The following is a 15136-nucleotide window of genomic DNA, read 5'->3' as shown; positions in this document are numbered from 1 at the left end:
TTAATAGCTTGGTTGATCATATACATTGTTGAAATATGGAAATGCTCTGCAATGGACTTTACTAAGTGGTGTAAAGGAGATGAGATAAATTGAATTTGTGCAGGGATATAAGTAGTTTAGTCATGAAGGGTTTTCTACTTAGGGTGGATCAGACGAGCATGGAAAGGATGTGGAAATGACTGGCAGGATGCAGTGTACCAATAGCAGTACATACAACAGAGAGGGTCTTCCCTGAAAGTCAGGTAGTTCTTAGGGTAAGCATGAAGATAAAGTTGTCTTATGATTTCTTCCTTGAGGTGAAAAACACCAGCTCTGGTAAGAATCAGTATTCCACATCCTTGTCAACCCATGAATTCTGTGTTCTTAACTTGAGATCTAATTTTGATTATCTCTAATTGTGACCCAGTGTCATGAAGGTGAACTTTGAATTTTTTTGTAACAGGGATCGAACTCATTATCTCAAGTTTGCTAGGTAGGTGTTCATGCTGCTGAGCTAAATACCCAGCTTTGAAAATGCATTCTGTATACTATGTATGATATCAACATTGTTCCTCAGAAAATGTTGAATATTGTGGAATTTTTCTATATTGTATGGATATAATTTTTAAAGCAAACCAAAGGTGTCGTATGCAGTCACTTTTCAAGTTTCACATTGTCTGTGGGGTGTCTCAGTCAGGGTTTCTATATTTCAGACAGCTCTGAAACTTAGGCTAGGCCCAAACTCAAGGAAGTTCTCCTGTATCAGCCTCCCAAGATATATTTCTTATATCTGAATGGAGAGTGATCACTTGGTGACACTGAGCTATAATTTGAAACTTGTACCTGGTTTCATTGTTTATACATTTTTTACATACAGCAGTTTTTGATGAACATTTGAGTTATTAATTATGTATAATATTTGATGTTATTCATGTTTTGTTCTATGAAACCAAATTTAAATATCAAAATGCTGCTTAAGTATATTAAGAACAAAGGACTCAGTGGCCTAAATGAGATTTGAAGAGATATCATTGTTAGTACATCAAAGTGATTCATGAGATATTTGTCTGCCTCTGTGCTTTATGGATGCTGGTCCTGTAGGCTCTCACTATGAGCTCTGCTTTAGAGACAGTGCACAGGGACTCTTGCAGTGACTCATCATAAGAATCAGTGCTCCTATTTGGCTGTTACAGTAGCTGTGAGTTGCAATAGAGCATTAAATTTGCTGTTTCAAAAAATGTGTCTATACCAAAAATTAATCCCCAAGATGTGGAATTAAGATTTGAAGAAATCAGTCTCCATTCAGCTGTTTTGTTTGGTTTTATTTGCTTAGTTTTGTTTTGTTTTATTGAGACAAGTTTTCTCTATGTATATCAGCTAGATTTGAACCCTTATGGAGTGCAGAATTGCCCTAACCTCAAAGCAACAGTTCTGTCTCAGCGTATTGCGTGTGGCATTATAGATATGTGTGCTTTTACCCTAGAAAATATTGAGGCTTGTAACTTACCTGTGCTGTTGATTGGCATAATAGATGCCATCTTGAGCTTTGCATTTAACTAGTGCCCTGTATTTCACTCAGAAAAATGGAAAATCACCCAGGGTATAAATCCCAGGAGAAAAGCAAAATGAGCTGTAACCCCCCAAAAAATTAACCTGCTCAACAACAGAAGTGGAATACAGTTTTTATCCAAAAAGTATTATAAGATTCTAGCTAAATGATTTCCAACTGGATCTTTTTGTGATTTTATCTTTTAAAACATCTTCAACTTTCCAGTTCAGAGCCTCTTGTTTAGATCCTGAAATGGGGGTAGTGGTCCTGACACCAGCTAATGAAATTCCACATTTCTCAATTGGGTTGCTTGGCTTCCTATATTATTGTTCACAAACTCACCTGAAACTGCAGAAACCTTACTGATACAAGCAAACCTCAGGATTAAATGACAGTACCCCTGAAATGAAAGAATAGTAGTGAAAAGGAGAAGAGAAAGAAGACAAATGCCATGTGCTATAATGCCCACCTCTTTTCCCCAGCAATGAAGAGGCTGAAACAGGAGAATAGCCATGTATTCAAAGACAGCCTAACCTACATAGTGAGTGCAAGGCTGGCTAGATCTCCAAAGTGAGACCATGTCTTTAAATCAGAAAACTAATATGAAAAAAAAGCAACCAAGTGGACAGAAAGACTTTTGAAAACAAACAATAATAGAGCTAAGTGAAATATGAGTTATGTAAAATGGGAATTATTGAATGATGCTGCAGAGGAAAGAAGGACATGTAGTGGCATCCAGGAGGCAGTGACAAACACAGACTTATGAATGGCACCTATTATGCTACAGGACAACAGTGACCTTCCTCCAATACATTTGCAGTTCACTAGACTGAGGACTTCTAAAAGCTCATGGAAATGTTAAACTCAGGGCAAACAAGCAGCTTGAAATTCAGGCTTTGGAACAATGCCTTTAGCAGACATTTCATATTTAAATTGAGATAAGAGAAATAAAATCTTGCCCTGTTTGATATCAAATGCATCAAGTTTAATGGCTCATAACATTGAGAAATGAAGTCATAAACCAAAAGAAGTTCAAAAATTTTGTTAGAAAAAAAAGAGAGAAGAATAGCCCTGAATTTTCAGGAGTGGTCTTCAGTGTTTTGGCCACAGTCATATTGTCACGGGTCATTTATACAGGATAGTCACAATGTGGGCAAAGTGTGTGTCTCAGACTTCAATCAACCTATAAGCTTATAGCTGCTTAAAATATTATTCATCAGGGGAACAAATCAGCCAGAAAAGGTATGTGGAAAGAGCCAAGGCATTTTGTGGGAACAATAGTCCAGTTGATCTGGTCATTGAGTATGGTAATTGATTCCCATCTAAACTTCCTGGAGGAGGTGATGGTAACTTTAGTACATTTCAAGCTGTTGTTTTTCTCTTCAGGAGCATGTAGACATGGTCACTGCATCTTCACCTTCAGGTCTGGCTTTTTTCAGCTTTTCCTGTAGCAGTGATTGTTGTATAATTTTTTTGCATTGACTATTTGAGGTTCCAGTTCCTCTCTGATTGTATAACAATTTCTGTCTACATTGACATCCTTTGCTAAAAATCACAGTACTATTTGAATGAATAAAGTGAAATATTCATTAATACAGGCCAGGAATTTAGCTCAGGAGGCAGAAACACCTGGAAAGTGCTAGGTTGTAACTTTGATCCCTGATACCTAAAAAAAAAGTAATTTAAACCACAAGGAAAGAAAATAATTTCATTTGTGAAAATGTAGGTTTACAAAATTTATAACTAAATATGTCAATGGCAAATTAAACATTGTTAATAGTCATATTTAGTATCTAAAGTTGTTGGGGCTGGGGAATGAGCTCAGTGATACAAGGAGCTGCCTGGAGAGCACAATGTCATGAGTTGAATCCCTCATTACAGAAAAAAATAATCACAGTTGTTAACGATGCAGTGCTATGAGTACATTTATTGAAACTGATACTTGGTATTTAATAGCTTAATTTTTCTTTTGTGGTCTATGAAATACCTGCAGGTGGCATGGCAATTACAGTGAAAGATATAATGTCCCCTGTGGGATTTCTGTTTTCTGAGTTGTTTTCATTTTTGTTTTCCCACATACTTGAAAGTTGAAAACGTTGGCTGGTGCTAGGTAGAAAAACTGTGATAATCATTTTTTCAATTTAATGATATATTTCCCTATATTCATTAAGAACATTTTATTTGCTACAGTTACTCCAAGTCAAATTGATAAACAATTCTTAAATCTACAGGCAGCTGAGTTAGTTAGAAATAGAGGCAACCATATCATGATATAGTGGAATGAAATTCCTGACCTTCTGTATCTGGTAAGAGTTTGCAAGAATGCAAGAGTGAATTTTAGGAACAACAGAGTTGAAGAGCAGAATATATTTACTGAGAGAAAGAAAGTGAAAGTATAGGATATTTTGGAAGTGGATGTGGGACCAGGGGACTTTTAGCTTGAAGTCATTTTCCTCTCCCCTATTCAACCTACCTCTGGCCAGAAAAGTATCTCAATCAACTAGTTGCATATCAGCAATGCCAACTTTAAGCCCCACCCAAGTCAAAAAGCATATGTGTGCTGCCCACACATTTCCAGAAAAAAAAGCCAGACCTCCAGTGGTCATGGGGTTGTCTCCATGGTGTTAGAATAAAGGCCATTTTGACTTTATATTCTCTTCTTTAGTACACCAAAAATCCTATCAGAAAGCTTCTGTCTGAGAGAAACAGGAGGGATTCAGAGCCAGTAGCAAAGGACTCTGATTTATAGAATAAAATCATGTGGTGTGTGTGATAGCTCGGACCCCAGCATAAAACCCAAGGAAGCAAGAAATTAAAATTTGGGGAGCAAAGGCTTTATTTTAGGCCAGGTCAGGTGATGCCATCTCAGGGAGCCAACTTGGAGACTGTGTGCCTTACAGCTAAAAAGGTTGGGTTTTAAAGCTGAAAACCACAGGAATGTTGTGAACTTTGACCCAGTTTGATAACTTTCTTGTAGTTAAACATTTCTTAGGGACAGTACATTGTATTGCAGATAGGCTGAAGGGGGGGGATAACAAGAAACTGAAACTTAAAAGATTTTTTGGGAAACGGAGACTTAACCTAAGAATGGGGAGGCGAGGGGAAATTACAAGAAGCTGAAACTTATGTCTACTGGAGATGGAATTTTATTCTCTATTTAAATGGCACATATAGAACAGAAAGGGGGCACATTGATTAGAACTAGGTGAGATAGGTTTAAAGTGGGTTAGATTACTGAGGTTACTGAGGAGGTAAATTAGCACAATAGAGAAGCAGAATACAAAAAATGTAAAAGTGGCCTTTTATTTAAAGAATGTGGAGAGGAGACCATAGCCACCAAGGTTTTGGCTCCCCTCCCCCTGGACTAACTATGGGGTTATGTGGTTGTGATAACTCAGACCCCGGAATAAAATCCAACGAAGCAAGAAATTAAAATTTAGGGAGCAAAGGTATTATTTTAGGCCAGGCCTGGCAAGGAGTCTCTGGGAGCCAATTTGGAGACTGGGCATCTGACAGCTAAAAGTCAGGGCGTTTATCTTGTAAATCCACAAACAGATGCTGGTCACATAATGCAAGGAGGGGGATGGGGTGTGGTGCACTACAAAACAGAAACATGGTGCCTTACATTTCATGGGAAGAGCAAGATTCAGATAACAAGTAAGTTTTCCTGTAAACAAGCAAGTTTAGATAAGAAGAATCCTGTTTTCCTCAGCAGAGACTAGAAGTCTAGCAGTGATTAACAACTTCTGTTATCTTATCTTAGCATCACATCTGTTATTTTTAGGGGGCAACAAAGGTTAACGTATCAATTAGGTAAGATTTTACAATTCTTTACAGAGGAGAGCATTGATTGACATACTAATTAGGTCATCCAGCAGGGGAAGGGAAACACACATATACAGTAAGGCCAAGTTACAGGTATTGCTATGATACAAAAATAACGAAGATATTTTTCTAGACTACAACAGAGGTATATGTGACTTTTGAGTGGATCTGATGCTTGGAGGGGACATTGATGTCATGCAAGGAGCTGATGGGAATTTACTTTAGGGCCCTGGGAGAGAAAGAGGAAGTTGTAATCAAGGAAAAAAGAGGAAGTGGCCATATGAGTAAGCATCCCTGATTTGCCTTCTTCCACCTTCAACTACCACCATGAGGTTCTGTAATTGTTTCTAGGGCAAAACTCTTTCAAGTACACCCTTCAGTTTCAAGGAAGAAATCAAAACAAAGAATTTTTGCCACCTGTCTTCCTCTATGGCTGGTAGTAAACCATTCATAAGAAATATTGTTAGTCATTTCCTTAATGCATTGTAGATACCATAACCAAAATTACAGATCATTTCACTTTCAGAAAACAAAAGTAGCACTTAAAGGCAGGAATAAAGCCCTTTAGTGCAAGCATTCCTGGAAAGGTGAGATCAACATTGTAGAATACAAACTACTACTGATTTATCTGACTTCAGGAAAGAGAAAAATTTATAATGATATTGCTATAGAGTAATGAATCTCCCGGTCTAATATGTCTGATATGAGTTTGTGTTCTCTAAAGTCAAAGAATGAATTTTAGGAACAACAAAAATTAAGAGCACAATATACTTATTGAGAGAAAGAAAGCTACATGAGAGAGAGAAGGAGTCCTGAGCGGGATGCCAAACACTGTCCTTCTAGGGACCTTTATAGAGTAAAATCATGTGGTGAGATGAGTTTAAGGTGGGGAAAAATTGGAACTCACAATGCAGATGGGCATAAGACGGGACAGAGCTGTGGTAGCCAATAAGATTATAAGTTCATGTAAAGTTGATTAAATTGGGAACAAAGTTGGAAGGGAGTGTCATAGAAAGCAGGAATTCTTAGGCAGCAGTGACTTTTCCCTTAGGGTTTTGGGAGGGTGACTCATGAGTTCATCAGGATGATAGGAAATATTTAAAATGTCCATCTTTAGGATAAGGATCCTTTTCTTTGAATGGTGACTCCTAACCTCCTCAGAGTGCTATGGAACTATTTAGAATATCAGTCTTTAGGATATGGATGAATTTGCTTATCATTTGTCTTGAGACTTGGCCCATGGCATGAGGTGTTATAATAGATACCATAACCAAAACCAAAACCATAACCAAAATTATAGATAGTTGCCCATAGTTGCATGGTATCTGGTCTCCTGCATAGACTCCTTGGAGGACCTAGCCCTGCCTCATGCCAATACTATTTAAATAACTCAGGTGCCTGTAACAGTACTGCTTGGAAAATTGATTACAGATGTCTTGTGCTTGGGGTGAATGATCTGGGAATGACAGTGTGCAATGTATATACCAAAGTTGCCCCCTGATTGACATGTTTTGAAATTTAATTTTAGTTGATGTGTTCTTTTTTCACTGAAATAAAATGGATTTGAAAATTAAAAGCCTGAGGTGAAGCTCTTCAGTACAAACACTCCTCTGGTCGAGATGAGTTCACCACTATAGAGGAATGGCAGCTCCAGAAGTCTCTGCACTACAGTCTATCATTTGGGATCCTCTCTTGCAGGGAGAGATTTCATTCCCTGTTGATTCTTTACTCAGAAGGAGGGCAGTAGAGCAGGGGTCAATCAGTGATGCAGGGGCAGGCTATATGAACTGTCCAATCAGGTGTTCCATTGCTGGCTGTGACTTCTGTCTTTTCCAGTATCTCAGCATGATTTACCTGTTCTGCATACAACAGTGGTAGCAAAATGCTTGCTGGATCTCACTTAGTACTTTTGATGTCCTGTGGCCTGATTAGCAAAGAACCTGAGAGATCCTGCAGCCATGGAATGGTGAAGCTGTGGATGAGAATCCAGAAATAGGGTAGATTGGGTGAAACCAATTACAAGTATTTAGGAGTAGTTCTGCTGTCTGGAGCCCCAGGTATTTAGTTAGCTTTAGCTCCTGAGGTCCTCCAGCATTGGCTATGGTTCATTCACTGACCCTTTTGCCTCTTGCTGTTGGCAAGGGTGATTTAGGGTTCGCAGAACCCTGGCTTCACTATGACAGTAGAAAACTCAAGTATCATCTTTGAAATACACTGCTGGCCTGGTACCTCCACCATCTTAGGCATTGGAAGGAGCTTGGGAAGACACTGGCTATGATGCTTTTTGTAGCTTCTAGAGCAGAAATGAGCTAGATCTATGCTCTCTTTCCTCAGAGTAGCAGATCTGGAATGTCTGAAGTTTATTAATGTCTGTAATGCAGGGCCTCATAGCCACAATGGCTCAACTTAAACTTGGGCTTTTTTGTATTTATAATGATCTCCTAAATTTATATTCTCTTATTTCCATCCTCAGGACAGGTAGTGACAAAGGTCCTGAGGATTCAGAGATTTGTAGTAGTGTGCGTCATTGGAGAAAGGCTTCCCAAACACCTGGTGAACTCCTGTGTATTATACAGATCATTGCAAATTATTTCTGAACATAATTATTTAGGTGGCACTACTGCTCACAGACTAGGTTTGTGGGAATAGCCATAGAGTTTTGAAGTCTGAGAAAAATGAAGCAAATATGAAGTTTTATCAAGGCTAGGGTAAAAGTTTGTGAAGGACTAATTCCAGAAAGTGCTACATGTTAAATTCTCATCGAAAAATGCTGAAATTTAGGCATTTGCATGGACATATACTGGGGATATCCTTTGAATGGAAAGGAATACAGGTGTCATCTCTGAATTAAGAGCTGATTTAGTAGCTTGGTTGTACATAGACAGTTTAAATATGGAAATGCTCTGCAATGGACTTTTCTAAGTGGTGTAAAGGAGGAGCCATCAATAGAAATTTTTCATTTATATCAAAAGTTAGGCATGAAGGGTTTTCTGCTTAGGATGGAACAGAGAAGTGTAGAAAGGATGTGAAAATGATTGACAGGATTTAGGAAGCAAATAGCAGGACATACAACAGAGAAGGTCTTTACTGAAAGTCAGGTAGTTCTTAGAGTAAGTATAAAGTTAAAGTTGGGTTCTGATTGCTTCATTGAGGTGATCAACACCAGCTCTGGCAACAATCAGTATTCCTTATCCCTGTCAACCTATGAATTTTGTGTTTCATACTTGAGATCTAATTTTGATTATCTCTACTTATGCCCCAGTGTCATGAAGGTGAAATTTGAATATTTTTGTAGCAAGGATCAAACTCATGATCTATGCTTTCCAGGCAGGCGGTCATGCCAGTGAGCTAAATACTCAACTATGAACATATTTTCTGTGTAGTATGAAAGATATCCACATTGTTTCTCAGAAAGTGTTGAGTATTGTTGGAGTTTTTCTGTATTGTATGGCTATAATTTTTTAAAACAAACTAAAGCTATTTTATGTAATCACTTTTTAGATTTCACATTGTTTGTGGGGTATCTCAGTCAGGGTTTGTCTATTTTAGACAGCTCTGTAACTTTAGGATAGCCGCAAGTTCAAGGAAGAACTCCATCACCAGCCTCCCAACATATAATTCTTATATCTGAATTGAAAGTGATCACTTGGTGACAGTGAGCTATAATTTACAGCTTGGGCCTGTTTTCATTTTATATACATATTTTTAAAATATAGCTGTTTTCCACTAACATTTGAGTTATTATTTATGTACCATATTTGATGTTATATATGTTTTGTTCTATGAAACCAAATTCATATTTCAAAATGCTGCTTAACTATATTAAGAACAAAGTACTCACTGGCCTAAATGAGATTTGAAGATACATCTTCCATAGTCTATCAAAGTGATTGATGAGACTTTTTTTCTTTTTTTAAATTTTGAAATAGATAAAATACAACAGAAGAAGGCAGAATAAGCCCAACTAAGATCATACAGTGAAATTGGTACACAACTTCACAACAGGTTACTGGGATAACAGTAGTAGGTATCACAGTATATTTCATTATCTTTATAATAGTTTTTCTTTCAAACATGTATATCAAAATGAGATGAAATACAGAACATTATAGAACTTATCAAAACAGAATATTGAATAGAGCAGTACCATTAATCAGTATAGAGCCAAACAGTAATAAAAATATTTGCCTTCAAAGAGATAGTAGAAGAAAGTCCCCCTTATTTGCTATGGTCAACTTCCAGGAGACGCTCAGATTTCTAGTTCATTTGCTAACGGGGTTGGGGGGGGTAGGGGAGTGACAGGAGTAGAGGGGTAGGGGAAATGGAATATTTGACTCTAGGTGGTGCATCAGTAAGTTCACTATTGCTTAGTAGAGAGACAGGATGGTGTTTGGTTTCACAGCATCCTAAGTTTCAATATTGCATGTATCTCAGGAGCTGCTGCTGGTTATCCCCCTGGAAGGACTGCAGTTTGGAGACTGCCACTGCTCACCAGGGAAGGCAGATGCTTGCCTGGCTTCCCAGTGTCCTAAGTTCCAACATGGCATGGATCTCAGGAGCTGCAGCTGGTTCTCCCCCTGGAAGGGCTGCAGTCGGCCAAACCGCCACCACTTACCAGGGAGTGGTGGTGCTTGCTTGGCTTCCCAGTGTCCTAAGTTCCAATATTGCATGGATCTCAGGAGCTGCTGCTGGTTTTCACCCTGGAAGGGCTGCAGTCTGCCAAACCACCACCGCTGACCAGGGAGAGGAATTGCTTGCTTGGCTTCCCAGTTGATTGATGAGATATTTATTTGTCTCTGTGCTTTGTGGTTGCTGGTCCTGCAGGCTTCTCACTGTGAGCTGTACTTTAGAGACAGTGCACAGGGAATCTTGCAGTGACTCAGCACAAGAATCAGTACTCCTATTTGCCTGTTACATTAGCAGTGAGTTAAAATCTAGCATCAACTTTGCTGTCTTCAAAAATGTGTATATACACAAAATTAATGACAAAGACATGGATTTAATTTGAAGAAATCAGTCTTCATTCAGCTGTTTTTTTCATTTTATTAGTTTAGTTTTGTTTTATTGAGAAAAGCTTTCTGTATGTATATCAGCTGGATTCGAACATCCTATGGAGCCTAGAATTGCCCTGACCTCAGCGAAACCATCCTGGCTCAGTCTTTTGAGTGCTGGGATTATAGATATGCACCACCACACTTTGCTTTTGATTCAGATTTGTAGGAGAGAGTTTAAGATATCCCAAAACTGGGGTCTCAATCTTCCTTTGAGAAATATATGTATGATCCTTTAGGACGCAGTGATCTTTGAGGATGTGGTCGTGAACTTCAGCAATGAAGAGTGGACTTTGCTGAGTCCATTCCAAAAGAACCTCTACAGAGATGTGATGGGCGAAACTGTTAGCAACATGATTGCGATAGGTAAGGATGAAATCTTTTTGTCACTCACGCTGTCAGAATATTGTTTGTTGCTCATCAATGCTGTTTCATTAAAAAGAACATGAAAATATTTTTAAAACTACCTCAAATCTGGACACGTTATATCATATATCTAAACAAAATGTATTAATTTGTATATATTACTCTAATGAGTCCTGGTATTTCTATGTCTACAATTCAGGAGGACTTGGGAATATCCAGGAAGCTGAAAAAGAATGCAAAATTTACTGGAGATACTTAAGGTAATCCACATTCACAAGGACAAGGAATGTTCCTGAGTAATTAGTGAGTCAATAGAAAAATGACCACCATTCAATTTAATGTCAATAATATTCTCTGAAGATATGTAAGCTAGGGTATGTATAATGAGTGAATTAAATCATGGAAATGTATGACATTGCATATAGATGTATACAAAAGGCATACACTTTGAGTTATGACATTCTGTCTTCAGTTTTTGTACACATATATACATGTGAATGCAACACATTCATTATCTAACAAATTTTGTACCAATATATACATGTGAATGCAACACATTCATTATCTATAAATTGCTATGATTGCAATAGATTTGAAATAAAACTGAGTGCTCGTGTTTCCAAGCCATGTTCTAGAGAATCAGCCATTCTAATTAAAATTCTTAGTAGGCTGGTGGAATGTTAATGCACTCATTTTGAATATCAGTATGCAGTTGTCTCTGGAAATTGATCCCCTCATACTTGTCTTGGTTATATTTTTAAAATCTCAAAATATGCATAAAATACTGATACATGCTTACTCATTTACAAAGCAGATAAAGTTATAATAGATCAGGCCTTGAAGAAGCTTAGCTATCTATCACTGGATTTGTGAAGAAGGAAAATGTTAATAGACTCTCTGTGATTGTGCATTCTTATAAACCCAGCACACTATGAATCAGATTTTGCAGAATGGCAAATTCAAGTTCAAACTTCAAAGCTTAATGATCAATGAAAGTCTCTTAAAACGGATTTTAAAAAGCTATAGATATTATGCTAATACCTGTTGTTCATTTCCAGCCTGGAAAAGAAAAAAATGTTTTACATAATGTCAAAAAATAAATAATATAATGTCATTTGCCATAAGAAACAGATGGGCCTTTCCCCCAGCATTTGAGAGAAATAGCTCAGCTATAAAACGTAAAAGGTCACAGGGTTTCTTTTAGATAGGAAACCAAAATAAAAATTGTGGAATGAAGCAAAAGAGAATTAATAGATAAAAGTAAGACTGACCATATGAAAAAGGGAACTACAAGTTAAGGACAGAAGCAAGATTGTGATGGGGAACCATATCAGAATGATCTGTCTGTGATACACGTAAGTGCCCATGCCCAAAGAGAAGCTAAATATTCTGCATTTCATAAGGTACCACCTTTTAAGATTTCTAAATGTGTACCAGTCTTTTGGGAATGGCTGTTTTCAGGCCATTCTGTTGCTTCATGGTCAGAATTTCTTAGGCATTAAAAACAGAACTTGACATTAATGCAGTCATTAAACTGAGACCCATTTCACTGTGAATTTTTCTTTTTTTTTAATTTAATGTAAGGAAAGATTAAATAAAACAAAGTAAGTAGAAATAATACTACATTCAAAGTGAAAATGAACAGTAAGAAATCACAAGACGATGATTACATATGCTGCTCATAGAAATAGTTAATCAAATACAAAAGTGAAACATATGAAATAGGGATTCAAAAAGCAAGACTGCGAACAGTTTTATTCAACTCTCCAACAAAACTTAGTAATATAGTTATCAATCTGATATATGATTTTTTTCTTTACAGAAATGACAAGCTAGGGAAATTCTATGGACATACATCTTGGAATCTGTGTAAAGAAGTATTCCTTTGTACTGCAGGAGGTAATGTGATTGTGAAAGAAACAGAAACACACCACAATGTTCAGACCCATGAAAAATATTGCAATGGAGGGAACCCCTATGTATGTAAGAAATGTGGGAAAGGTTTTAACACATGGGGAAATTGTGAGAAGCATGAAAGAATTCACACTGGAGAGAAACCTTATGTATGTAAGCAATGTGGGAAAGCTTTTATGACACAAGGACATTGTAAGGAACATAAGAGAATTCACACTGGTGAGAAACCTTATGTATGTAAGCAATGTGGGAAAGCTTTTACCAAACACGGACATTGTAAGGAACATGAAAGTATTCACACTGGAGAGAAACACTATGTATGTCAGCAATGTGGGAAAGCTTTCAACACAAGGGGAGGTTGTAAGAAGCATGAAAGAATTCACACTGGAGAGAAACCTTATATATGTAAGCAATGTGGGAAAGCTTTTACCACACATAGATATTGTAAGGTTCATGAAAGGATTCACACTGGAGAGAAACCTTTTGTATGTCAGCAATGTGGGAAAGCTTTTAACACACGTGCACATTGTAGGATTCATGAAAGAATTCACACTGGAGAGAAACCCTATGTATGTAAGCAATGTGGGAAAGCTTTTACCACACATAGATATTGTGAGGTTCATGAAAGGACTCACACTGGAGAGAAACCCTATGTATGTAAGCAATGTGGGAAAGGTTTTAACACACGGGGAAATTGTAAGAAGCATGAAAGAATTCACACTGGAGAGAAACCATATGTATGTAAGGAATGTGGGAAAGCTTTTAACACACGTGCACATTGTAGGATTCATGAAAGAATTCACACTGGAGAGAAACCCTATGTATGTAAGCAATGTGGGAAAGGTTTTAACACACGGGGAAATTGTGAGAAGCATGAAAGAATTCACACTGGAGAGAAACCCTATGTATGTAAGCAATGTGGGAAAGCTTTTATGACACAAGGAAATTGTAAGGAACATGAGAGAATTCACACTGGCGAGAAACCTTATGTATGTAAGCAATGTGGGAAAGCTTTTACCAAACACGGACATTGTAAGGAACATGAAAGAATTCACACTGGAGAGAAACCATATGTATGTCGGCAATGTGGAAAAGGTTTCACCATATCTGGACATTGTAAGCGACATGAAAGAATTCACAGTGCAGAGAAACCATATGTATGTAAGCAATGTGGGAAAGCTTTTAAAACACAGGGAGATTGTAAGAAACATGAAAGAATTCACACTGGAGAGAAACCATATGTATGTCAGCAATGTGGGAAAGCTTTTAACACATGGGCAGGTTGTAAAAAACATGAAAGGCTTCATACTGGAGAGAAACCCTATGTATGTAAGCAATGTGGGAAAGCTTTTACCACACATAGATATTGTAAGGAACATGAAAGAATTCACACTGGAGAGAGACCATATGTATGTAAGCAATGTGGGAAAGCTTTTACCACACATAGATGTTGTAAGAAACATGAAAGAATTCACACTGGAGAGAAAACGTATGTATAAGCAATGTGGGAAATATTTTACCACACATAGATATTGTAAGAAACATGAAAGAATTCACACTGGAGAGAAAACATATGTATAAGCAATGTGGGAAAGATTTTACCCTACATTGACATTGTAAGCAACATGAAAGTTCACATTCAAGAGAAAACCAATGTATATAAGCATCATGAGAATGATTTGAGCACACATACATATTTCATAATGCATGAAAATCTTCACACTTGGCAGAAAACTTATATATGTAAGTAATGTGGGAAAGGTTTCAGCAGAAATGCTCATTGTCCAATACATGAAAAAATTTACACTGTTGAGAAAGCCTGTGTATGTGAAGAATGTGGGAAAGCTTTCATCACACATGGATACTGTAAAATACATCAATGACTTCACGCTGGTGAGAAACCCAATGTATATAACAACGTGGCAAAGCTTTTACTGCATACAGTCATTGCAAAACACATGAAAGAATTCACTCTGGGAAGAACCACTGGCTATGTAAGCAAATGGAGACACTCTCAGCAGCCAGATTGTAAGTGAAATACATGAAAAAACTCACACTAGAGATAAATCCTATGTGTTATGGGAATACTCTCAGCACACATGATCATTGTTACATATCTGAAAGAACTCACTGGGTAGAGATCCTATGTGGATTAACTATGTGAGAAATATGGCAATCCATGTTTGTTGTTAAATACATAGAAAAAGCATCGCTCCTCAGACAGTTTAGATCTAAGTTTACTTTAAAAATCCCAAGGAGACCTGAAGAAATAACCAATACAGAAGTTTGATATGAATATTTCTTCACAAATTTTCCAGAAATGACAAATCTGTGGTGGAGCTCTACTGGAGTGCACATGTTGTATGGTTGTCGGTTAACCACTTGTACCTCTTTAGATTTTTTAAAATGTCTTTGTGCTTCAACATGGCATCTTGTAATTAAACATGGTAAA

At 37.4% G+C, this 15136-nt stretch overlaps 1 protein-coding gene across 1 annotated transcript; it reads left to right on the top strand.

Moving 5' to 3' along the window:
* Positions 1-12732: 12732 nt before the first annotated feature.
* On the top strand, positions 12733-14811 carry LOC134475026 (zinc finger protein 431-like). Its single transcript, XM_063244392.1, has 3 exons — positions 12733-12753; positions 13077-14177; positions 14499-14811. Exons 1-3 carry the CDS (start codon positions 12733-12735, stop codon positions 14565-14567), a joined length of 1191 nt encoding a protein of 396 aa, XP_063100462.1. The 3' UTR covers positions 14568-14811.
* Positions 14812-15136: the final 325 nt, after the last annotated feature.

Source organism: Cavia porcellus, unplaced genomic scaffold (assembly GCF_034190915.1).
Source record: "Cavia porcellus strain 051 isolate PalLab524CR breed Dunkin Hartley unplaced genomic scaffold, mCavPor4.1 scaffold_50, whole genome shotgun sequence".
In the NCBI taxonomy this organism is placed as follows: domain Eukaryota; kingdom Metazoa; phylum Chordata; class Mammalia; order Rodentia; family Caviidae; genus Cavia; species Cavia porcellus.
This window is presented reverse-complemented; position numbering and strand designations above follow the sequence as displayed.